At 39.7% G+C, this 12,042-nt stretch overlaps 1 protein-coding gene across 1 annotated transcript; it reads left to right on the forward strand.

Moving 5' to 3' along the window:
- Nucleotides 1-4,696: 4,696 nt before the first annotated feature.
- INH3 (inhibitor-3) lies at nt 4,697-5,763 on the forward strand. The gene has a single exon (XM_087690595.1). It carries the CDS (start codon nt 5,085-5,087, stop codon nt 5,457-5,459), a length of 375 nt encoding a protein of 124 aa, XP_087546721.1. The 5' UTR covers nt 4,697-5,084; the 3' UTR covers nt 5,460-5,763.
- The last annotated feature ends 6,279 nt before the right edge of the window (nt 5,764-12,042 follow it).

The raw sequence follows: 12,042 nt of genomic DNA on the forward strand, positions 1-12,042 counted from the left end.
GGCAAATCCTCATGCTTCAGTCCCCACAAACATTCACAAACATTACTCTTATTTATCCTTATTTTCCGAAACCCAAAATGTATTTTTTCCCTATTTTTTAGGGTTTTTTCACCCTTTTCTTGTATTTTCCCTTATTTTCCTGCATTATTTAATTACTGAAAATTCAAAACAGGTTATGGACTGTGGCCCTTAGTTCCTTCTTGCAGCAAAATGAAAGTTTAGTTGGTGTTCCTATTTACTTTCCCATTTTTATGCCAAAAAACCCTCATTTTCCCTTGATTTTTCATGTTTTACGTGTTTTAGCATATTATTTTGAACCACAAGATGTATATTTTTCTGATTTTCTGATTATGACCAGCAAGAACTCATAGGAAACAGCAACATGAACAATTTTTAGCCCACATGAACAGCATTTCATCAATCAAAAGCCATAAAAGCTCAAATTTCCTTTGAAAATTTTAAATTACCGCTTATTTGCGTGTTTCGGGTTTCATGTCCATGGCTGTAAATTTGGAAATCAGCAGCACTTCATGTCCAGCACAATCACCAATCACCATTTCCAGCCCGTGGAGCAATCCGATCCATGCCGGACAAGCCTCCATCATTCTTTCTTCTTTCTTCTTCTTCCCACATGAACTTGCCTTTAGAAGAGAGAGAGGGAGGAGAGAGAAAGACTGAAATCAGAGATATTCAAAGAGGGCATCATTGCGCGAGCGAAGGGCGGCGATAGGATCCACAGACAAGAGGGAATGAAGCCCCATGATCAGTTGCAGGGGTTGTTTGCAGGCTGCTATTCCCATTGATCAACAATGGGGCGCAATTTTCGGCGCCTACAGTCGTGATGTTCTCCTCTCTCTCTCCACGATTTTTCCTTATCTCACCCTTCAAAAGTTTCATGCTACATTTTAATTTGGGCTCCCAAGGGTCATGCCCACTTTGGCCAAACTTTGTCCACCCCTTCGTATCTTGACCGGTTTCTTGGCCATTTCCCCGTCCGGACTCGGAATCGAGCTCTCAAAAATCCTGGGCGTCCGGCTTGGCATCCCGCATTGGCCACTAGCTCATGTCAACCCGCACGACTGTCTGAAAAATTATGAAAAATCAACAAGTGTCGCTCGGGCGCCTTTAAAGCACTTTGGCGCTTAAAATCGTCCTAGATCGAGCCGCCGCCTTTGACATTGAATATTTTTCCCTTGATATTCATAATTTTGTGCTATTTTTAAACACTTCCCGTCACCTAAACTCCGCTCTCACAATGTACACATGTACAACGAGATGAGGAAAAACATAATCTCATCCAACACCCACCATCAATCTCCTAAGGAAGGCAAAGCCCTTAGTAGTGAGGCTTTTCATAAGTAGATCTACAGGATTTTTGTCAGTGGAGATCTTGACAACGTCAACAGACCTGTCTTCCATGACCCCACACATAAAGTGATACCTCACCTCAATGTGTTTCGTCTTCGCATGGAAGACCGAATTCATGGCTAGCTGCATAGCACTCATAGAATCTGAATGCAACATAAATATAGCATCAATCCTAATGTCATGAACCAAACGGCCTAACCATATGGCCTCCTTGCAAGCCTCAGTGGCTTCAACATACTCAGCCTCAGTGTTAGAGAGAGTCGTACACTTGTGAATCCTGGACATCCAAGAAACAGCACCTCCAGCATAGGTGACGACATAGCCGAATGTGGACTTCCTACTATCTGCATCTCCTGCATAATCGGAGTCTGTGTAGCCCACAACTTCTATATCATGGCTGCCATAGCAAATACACATATTTGTTATGCCCTTCAGGTATCTCATGATACCCTTTACTGCATCCCAATGCTTATTGCCAGGTGTAGCCATATAGCGTGTCACAATACCAATTGCAAAGGCAATATCTGGACTAGTGGCTATCATGGCATACATCAAACTGCCCACGGCTGATACATAAGGGATCTTGACCATCTCGGCCCTTTGCTCATCCATCTGTGGACAATCGGCCTGTGAAACCTTCACATAAGAAGGTAATGGACAGCCAATAGGCTTTACGTTCTCTATGAGGAAACACTCAAGGACTTTATGAATGTACTCTCTCTAGGAGAGGTAGAGTAGTCCCTGATGCCTGTCGCGCTTACTGCGCATACCAAGAATGTGAGAGGCCTGTTCCAAATCCTTTATCTCAAAGCTCTTCTTTAGCTAAGATTTAAGAGCATCTAGCTCATCATGAGCTTTCCTTGCTATCAACATATCATCCACATAAAGTACCAAAATAAGCAATGAGCCATCACAAGCGTTCTTTGTGTAAAGACACGGATCCATAGCACTCCTTTGTAGCCTTGTGACTGCATAAAGGCATCAAATTTATGATACCACTCCCTAGGTGCATGCTTTAAGCCATAAATACTTTTCTTCAACTTTCACACTAGGTGCTCCTTGCCAGGTTTTACAAAGCCCTTAGGCTGCTCCATATACATGTCCAAGTCAAGCTGCATAACTAAGGACAAAACCAAGCATAGGGTGGTCATCTTGACCACAGGAGAAAAAACTTCATCAGAGTCAACTCCATGCTCATGTTTAAAACCCTTAGCAACAAGTCTTGCCTTATAGCCGACTTGGGATGCCCAGAGGTACTTTTTAGCTTGTACACCCATTTGCATGACAAAGCCTTCTTGCCTTTAGGCAATGCAACCAAATCCTAAGTCATATTCATATGCAGGGAGTCCATCTCATACTGCATAGCCCTCTCCCAGGAGTGACTGTCATCCCTGCACATAGCCTCATCATAGGTGAGAGGCTCTCTTGCATTTGTAACCAAGACATAATGCATCGAGGGCTCAAATCAATCAGGTGGACGTCTATCTCTAGTAGACCGCGTCTCATGATAGGCTCTATTGCCTGTCCAATACCCTGGTCATATGTATAACTGCTATTACAAGCTGACCAATTGGCTATGCAGGAGCACGTGGCTCCTCTTGGAATATAACCCTGTATATCTCTATCACATTCTCAGGCTGCCGATGCATCTTGCCTTCATGGAAAACTATATCATGGTTGTGAATGACTTTTTGCGCTTGCGGATCGCAAAGGCAGTAACCCATCTCGTTTGCATCTCCATAGCCAAGGAAAATGCATTTGGCACTCTTAGGATCCAGCTTACTACGCATCCTTGGGCACATGGCAGAATGCCTCACATCCAAAGACACGTAGATGTACATAAGACTGAGGTTTCCCAGTCCATATCTCCTCTGTAACTTGGAAATCCAAACCACTGGAGCCAAAGATTAGGCCAAAATCATGGCAAAGCATATGCACAACATCTACCAAGCATATGTATCAATGGCATAGCATATAGGCATAAAGTAGTGCATGTAGAGAGCTCTAATGTAGATGTAAATATCAATTGCAGACATAGACAGCAAGTCTACTGTTCATACAATCAAACTGGAGCTAAATATCAGTGCCCCAAAGCCTCTACAAGGTTCAAAGCATGCCAAGGATCAATCCAAGTAGTGCCACAATGCCCAAGTATCCAAGCATGATCATTAGCAAGTGGAAGATGAGCTATCCAGGGGCTACTAGGAACTTGTGCAAATCATGCTCAGCTATTGGTGTCTTCTACTACTTGTGCTAAGGCTATCCAAGGTGAAAGGGGGCTCCATCATGAGCCAATGAAGGCCTAGTGCAAGCCCAAGATAGCCTACAAAGGCTTTAGGCAAGATATGGTGTGAACAAGCTCCAATGGTAGAAGTTATGGCTACCCCTGCTCTTGCAAACCCTGTTGTACCTGTGAACTTCAATGAAACCTTGAAGCAAATGAAGAAAAAATTTCTGATGCAATGCCGTGAGGGTGCCCAAAGGGGCCAAGTAGGTGCTCAGGAAGCTGGGGAGTGACGGGAGCTTGAGAGAGTCAGTTATGGCTGTTGGGAAGGAGACCCAATGAGTGTAGGTAATCAATAGGAAGTTGAAGGAGTCACAAACCAAGTCGGAATGCTCAAGCAACCATACTCTGATACCAATTGAAAGGTGAGAAGGATTGAAGCTTGCTTGGAAGAGCTATGGAGGAGAGCAAGAGCAAGAAAAAGAGAGAGACCAAATGGGAACTCCAACAGTCACAATGTGTGATCGGGCCTTCCTTTATTCAAACTATCACTAAAAGAATAAAGAATAAAGTGACGGTGATGAGCACCTGCCACTTGCAATGTATAGTGGTAGGTACTGTCAGTGTAGTAATACATGGGCAGCTAGGCGAATGCGCCTTTATCCCCAACAATGTGCATAAAGCTTGTTTAGGGAATGCAAGCGGTTATGTTATTTTCAATTGGCAATAGTTTATGTTATTTTCAATCTCTTTTAAATTTGTAGACAATAGCTTTTGTTTTTTTCTAAGATGATAAATTTAAAAAGTAAAACAACATGAAAAAGCATAAATAAGAAATATTATTAAGTTGCACGTGTAAAGAGATCCCATATCTAGTAAGTAAAGATACAAATCTAAACTAACATAGATATTTTTTACATTTTTCGAAGTGAGAAAATGAGCTATTTTCCCTTGTTTTTCTTTAAAAAGTGTTCAACATCATGAGCCATTGTATAGAGGTATTGCACATCTAGCTAGGTGTGAGGGCCGGCATCCCTAAGCCCTCCCTTATAGAAGCTGACGATGTTATGGTTCACGTGTGGGAATTATAGGGGGCATTCGTCTAAAACCTCTTCTTTCGTTGTGTCGTGTGAAAACTGCTTCCAACTTCAGACGCTTCTCCTCTTCTTCTTCTCCTTTCGTTTTCCTCTTCGCTTTCCATCTCCTTTCTTGATCGAATCAAGTTTCTTATCGCAGTGTTTGAAGGGAACAAACCAAAATGCCCGCAGAAGCTGCTCATTAAACCAGCTCCTCCGGATGGGATTCATATCTCGTGTTCGAGATTACCTGTAGGAGGTTAGGGTTTTGCAGCAGTGAAAACTTGGCACGATCGTCATAGAAGGCTGCATAAAGCCACGTCCTCTTAACGTGCAGGCCAGAAGGTTTTCAAGGGATTGTCCTGCCCTAGTCCGCCGAAAGCCGTGAGATCGATCATCCATCCAGGGCTTAGCGCATGGCTCAAGGTGCAGAAAGGCCTGGCACAGGATCTCTCACCATTACTGTGCAGGAACCAAGTTCTTCGGCAGTGGCCGCACCAAATCCTGCGCCTGCTATTGAGGTAATCAACGTGCGGCTAGGTCCACGCAAGAAGAAGAAAGTAACCTGGCAAGCTGGCACTGTGGACAATGAATTCCTGAACAAGAAGAGCTCCAAAAAATGCTGCATCTTTCACAAGGAGAAGCCATTTGATGAAGATAACAGTGATGATGAAGATGACAGCAAAGGAAAAGGGAAAGAGGAGGATTATCCTCACGGTGAAGGAATCCACGGCAGTTCAGGTGAAGGCTCCTCAAACAGCACCATGGATTCCTGTTCACATTGTCATTAGAGAGATGTGTCTGAATCTTGAGAATAAAGTAAGGCATACTTCGTGAGGCATCTTTCCTTGTATCTGCGGTGAAGGCACCGTTTATACTTGTTGCTTGTTTCAATTGAATATTGACGCTTAAAAAGAGAGGGTTCTGGGATATCTAGCAATTGAATCAGCACTGATGGTGTTCAGAACCATGTATAGTTCAATCATAACATTCTTCAGTATGTTCAATACTTTTCGTGATAGAAGGGGTTGTGCATATTTATAGTGCACATTTTCTGTTTCTTGTCTTGTTTAATGGCACCTCTTTCAACTTTGCTCTCTTGCACTTAATTGAAGTCTTGTCTTTTACTCAAGTGGATGACATATTATGTGAAACCTTTTACAGCTGTCCATCCTTTGAAAGGTCGTTTGCTTATAATCTTCTCTTTTGAGAGAGCAAATGTGCAACACTCGTTGTTTTTATGCAATGGTTCCTTTCAATTTTTATGTGCTTAGATGTTCATCTCCTTTGAGCTGACCATAGCGCTCTCTCTCTCTCTCTCTCTCTCTCTCTCTCTCTCTCGCACGTTTTTCCATGAATGATTGCGTTTTTTCATGAATGATCTGAATTGTAAATAGAAATACTTACAAAGGGCCTTTTGGCCACCAGCGAAGCGAACTCCAAGGTAGGGAAAACAACATTGGCAGCCACAAGGCTACAAACAACACATCCATGCAAGGATAGGAGCCTTAATCATGAAGGGAGCCCTATTGGGGTGGTGTGGGTGATGTATATCCATGGAGTAGAAAAGGTCATGAAGTAGCCACCTTTGCGAGGATTACACGAATAGAAAACATGGAACTTGTTGTAATAACAATCCTTGAACAAGGCCCGCATGACCATGGATACAAGCGGTTGTGCAATCAGCCTTACTATTTGGACAAGGGGGTAATTGACTTGATGTTACTCCAATTACAATAAGCAATAAATTCATAATTTTGAATTTTGTACTTCGCTTGATTAACCTTAGATAGTTGATATCTAATTGGCCCCATAAGTACTGCTTCTATGGTGTTTTCTTAATTCATATTGTTTGAAATTGCGGAATAAAGAGAGATTGCCAATCGATCTACAAACTCCAATACTAAGGGTTGTCACAAATGACCAATGGCATTGAGGATCAATTTTCCCCTTGATAAGGTCACAAGTTGGATACAATTTGGTTTTCAAGCTCTTGTATGTGTGTACAATCAATTGGGGATGAGTAAACTCTTTATATCAGTTATAATTTCTTCAATCATAGTTAGTATTGTGTCTATCAAGTCTTCAATCAGTGGCACAGTATTCAAGATGGTTGAGAAACCCTAATTTTTGTTATGCAATATATTTTTTATAACAAACGTTTATGATATCCATCTTCAATGGTTGTGAAAGCTTAAGAATAGTTGGAAAAATATTAGATAAGTTGAGAAATGGTCCTATTCGACAAGATTTGTCCACAGTAGCAATTGATGCTACCCAAAGACTTGAGAACACTGGCTGTTGCTTGCAATTTTTAACCTCTTAGCATGATGCTTATTGCCCTTAGACATACTGGGGCTATCACCTACTGTTGGTTGCTCCCTAATGGCTGCAAATCACTTCTACAATAAGCACTTATAACTTGGATATTCTCTCTTTACAACCCACAAGTATCAGAATGGCTATCCATGGTAATTTCAGCCTACATGTGGCATCACTTTACTTTTCGAACACGTGGAAGGGTCCATTATAACACACATTTAGCTTAGTATACAAATGCTCCTTGCATTTTGTCTTTTTTAGCCTTACCTTTTCAAACACAACAATATCTAATCGTCCTTTACAAACTCTAATGTGCATTTATGGTCATCAACTATGCTCTTTTGATTCCCTTGAGACCTTTGAAGTGCTTACTTAAAAATCCTAATAGGCTACATTCATATTCTCAATATATCTATCAACCTCAAATATCTTAAGATTGGTGGAACTTTCTTTCCACTTTTGGAAATCTCAAAGTAGTCTTACCAATGAAACTGTGTATTGTATTGCTATATGCAAACTCGACCAACAATAGAAATTGTTCCCACTACATCTTATTCTGTGAGACATAGCACCTCAAGAAATAAAAAACTGTAGAATTTACCTCTTCTAATTATCCATCAGTTTGTGGATAGGAGGAGGATGAGGAATTCAGTGTGGTACCCATGTTTTCAAATAGCCCCTTCCAATACAAATTGGTGGTCTAAGGTTCTCAATCACTAACAATCAACTCTAGCATGCCATAATGCTTAAAGATGTGCTATATGAAAATGTGTGCCATACAATCATCATTGATCTTCTATATAAGAAATAAATGGACATGCTTATAGAGTGAATCGACATATGATATCCATATCCCATCATTTCCTATAGGTGTCGTTGGAATATCAAAGACAAAATCCATAACAATGTTCTCCTAAGGTCTGTCTGCTATACTGGAATAGGTAGGGGGATGCAACAACCCTAGAACCTTCTACTATCATACTTGACCTTTAGACATACAATGCATGTGTGCACAAGTTGCTCAACATTATGTCTCAAAGTAGCCAATAAAAGAAATGCTTTATTGCCCTAACTATGGTATCAATGCCTCTATATTGCATACGAAGGAATGACTTTCAATCATGACTGTAGGCCTCAACTACTTTGTGACACATAGCTATCCATGCATCATAATAAAGCCATCGTTAAGCACGTAATGCTTATGCCTTTGGCAATAGCAAAGTTGATCATACACGTTCCCAAAGTCTACATTGGCAACATATTGCTCTTTCATGGCATTCAACTCAATGTGATATATCATAATGACGGCTAAATCTATGGTTTTCTAGACAATGCATTAGTCATCGCATTTTCCTACCATTAATGTGTAAACTCAAAAATCATAGTGACTATTGAATCGAAGGCTTTCTAAACAATGTGTTAGCCATCACTTTTTTCTTACCATCAATGTTGTACATAATCTAGAAATGAAACATGGAGAGGAAATTTTCCCATCTCATATGCTTCTCATATAACTTTGTTTGGATCAAAAAATAACACAATGTTTGATGATTAGTCTAAACTATGAAATCTATCCCAAGGAGAGTGTTTTCATATAGACATTGTATAAACTACAACAAGCAACTTTTTCTCATAACCTTGCGAATTCTTCTTTCTATCGTGGAGAACATGACTATCATAGGTGACTGCAAACTCATCTTGCATCAAAACAACCCCAATGTTATTACTACATGCATCACATTGTACCACAAATGACTTCCTTAGATCTAGCAATACAACCATTAGATCCAAAGTCATCTTTTCCTTTAACTTCTCAAATGTTAAGGTTTCCACTATTGCCCATCTAAAAGAAGCACCCTTCTTTTGCAAAGCATACAATTGAGAAGCAATTTTAGTGCAGTTTGCCTCTCAAAAGAGGTATGGATAGGTGGAAATGATGGAGAAGCTTGATAAGGGAATGTATGGTGAAGGTCAGGATAGTTGCTAACTATGGTCAAGTTGAAATGAACCAATGGTATGGCAACATTGCAAGTCCTAGTAAGGCCTTATAGAGAAGAGCTCTCACAATGGTTGGATGTGGGAAATAACCATGACAAAATTGAACATGAGTTGAATAGCATGGGATCATCATAAAGACATCTTGGGAGTGAGATTTCGTTATGTCCATTTGCTAAACAAGTGTTTGTCAATCCTTTTTGCCTTAGTCAAATGATCTTTGATATCTTCAGGGGCTCTTCCACAATAGGTTGACATGACCAAGAGAAAAGGGCCATTTAGTAGATCTTTTGTAGCCTGCTAGGCAGTCTTTGTTAGCTTATGTTCAAGCTAGGGCACATCTATCTCAGTTGGCTATGGTCAACAAGTTGGGGAACATGTAATTGGCATCTCAATTGGTTGAGGTATTGTGCTAGAGCTTGTGTTGCTTCATCACTTCTTCCCTTGCCACGTGAGCTGCTTCCTTCATGGCCATTTTGAGTTGGGAATATTTGCATCCTTGGTTAACCAAAAATGCCTAGTGCCATTCTTGGGTGGTTTGTGCTGGGCTTGTAAATCTTGGAGCTTCTGTGATTGTACAATATAAAGAGTGAGTTGATTACTATATCTAGAGTTATCTTCCTCCAAATGTTCCTTGAGGTATCTAATATCATCATTCTTCTTGGCATGTTGACAAGCTTGGATTCCCACTTGTCGGTACAATATAGGATAGCAATGTCAACATCTCTCTTCTTCTTCTTCTTCTTTTGATTCCCTATTGAATTGCATCTAGACATAGAGTTTCTTGTCGATTGTGCTTCAATCTCATCCATCTCTTTTTTCTCTTGGATGTGAAGAAAGGGATGTGAAAAGTGGTTGTGGATTGATGAGGGAGAGTTAATGGGGTGCAAGGTTCAAGATAATTTTTGTTTTGGTGGTGAAATGGCTTATTTTGCCTAGATTTTGAGTGGCTTGGTAGTGGGAGGCTTTTACACCAGCAATAATGTGTTTTTTCTTCACTGAGAGTTGTGGTTGTTATATCTCTTGCTATTTTTGTCTCTTAGCTTGAGCTTCGCTTTCTAAAACAATTTTCTTCTTTATTGCACTTTATACACACAATCTATGCCATGCACACACGTACATACCCTCCACTTTTTAACCAACATTCTATGTCCAAAAATACTAAAGCTACTTTTTAGAAGAGACCTTACATGTGTCTTCCTTTAAATGGAGCACATATGGAATAATTATCTAAGCATTGAGCTCACAATGATCAATGTATAGAGAATCTTGTTGTATTGATAGCATAAGGTCATTGACCAATTGACATTTTTCATCCATGTAGGCCATTAGCTAATGAATTCCTATCCATGCATGTCATTATTAATTGTATTAACTAATGAATGTAGCAAAATAGTGTTAGTTATGATTGTGAGATATGCTCAATGCCACACTCTCAGAAGGTGCCACCAATGATCCATGGTGCTCAAAGTTGTAAGGGACCCATTATGAAGACAATTTATGTGTGAGACCGTTGGGTCCTTTCAAATGAAGTCTATGTGATTGGATGGAAAAAGGCGACCTTTGTGGATCTAACATCTAGATTAGATAAGGTAGTTAACCTAGTAGCAACTCAAGGCACATTGCATTGAGTTTTAAGTTGTGCAAGTTATTAAGGACTCATATTTTGGGGTTCAGGGGTAGCACCCTTGGCCTAATGGTAGCATGAATATTATGTGGAATACTCCTTAGCTAACTAGAAAATGTTTATAATATGGTAGGTTGGACATCTTGATTTGATTACCTTTGAGGACTATTTAAGGAAAGACTCCTTCAAAGCCATCATCATCTATCTTTCACCTAGTCAAAATTCTTCTGGCTAGCCTTAACCTCTTTACTTATCATATGTGTAGATCACCATCTAAGCTTCATGGTGGAAGTGCACAATTGGATAAAGCCATCTCATATTAGTATATTGGAAATTAAAGAAATTTGTATTTTTCTCTTATTTCTTACGTGCTCTCTATTCCTTGCTCAAATTTTGTACATTGTGCAATGTAATCTTTACATAGTATCAAATCCCAAGTGACTCTAGGGATTGAAGAGGTACTCAAGAGGCAAGGGCTTAAACAACAAAAAGAAGCAATGTCATCACTCAAAAGTACTAGAGTATCAAGTAGTAGTATTGTTGTACCGATAATTTAAACAATGATGATTCATCCATTAATCTTCAAGGAAGACAAATTAGATGATACATGCTACACTTGTGGAAGTTTAAAATGAGTTTAAAATCATAGCTATTCTTGATTCTCATGACTATTAAAGATGGTGCTTAGTACCTAGAACCACATCCTACTGCTAACCCATCAAATTTGAGTGTAATGAATCCTCCAAATGCTTATCTTCTATGAGCTTGGAAATATAGGAATATATGTGCAATATGTGCCTTAGTTACATGCAATAACATTCAAAACATCGAGAATCAACGCTAGCAATAGAGAAGTTTGTTGAAGAAGAAACAACAAAAACATTCCTCGATCAGATCAAGAATTTCATGACCAAATGATGGGTGTTAGGATACAAAAAACTAGTGATGAGCTAGCTTGGTAAAGATATCTTTGAATTTGTCTGCCAAATTTTAATGGACTAGTAACTTCCTTGAACACTTAGGTAAGATCTCAAGCTTTGATATTTTAGAAATTTTGTGCACCACTAATGGTGGAGAACTTGCAACTTAAAGCATGAGAAGTAGTAGTGGAGATGATGCAATCTCCACTAATGCAAAAGGCAAAGGTGGTTTCTCCACCAAAAGTAATAGTGACGAAAAGAATAAGGATAGTAAGAAAAAGTTTCAAGGAGAGTACTTTCACTATAAGAAGAAAGGACATGCAATTCCAAATCGTCATGTAAAGAATGTAAATAAAAAGAATGATGCCCTGAAAATTAAAGCAAAGGAGACGAACCAATACAATTAAAGCCGAGTTAAAGCTATTCATGGCAACCATTAAGGAAGTATGTTCCTCAATGCAAGAAGCATCTATAACTAACTCATGATTATGGAATAGTGGTGCTTTCTAT

This window comes from Lygodium microphyllum, chromosome 13, assembly GCF_053477565.2.
Source record: "Lygodium microphyllum isolate KBCC chromosome 13, Lygodium_microphyllum_v1.1.10, whole genome shotgun sequence".
Lineage (NCBI taxonomy): Eukaryota > Viridiplantae > Streptophyta > Polypodiopsida > Schizaeales > Lygodiaceae > Lygodium > Lygodium microphyllum.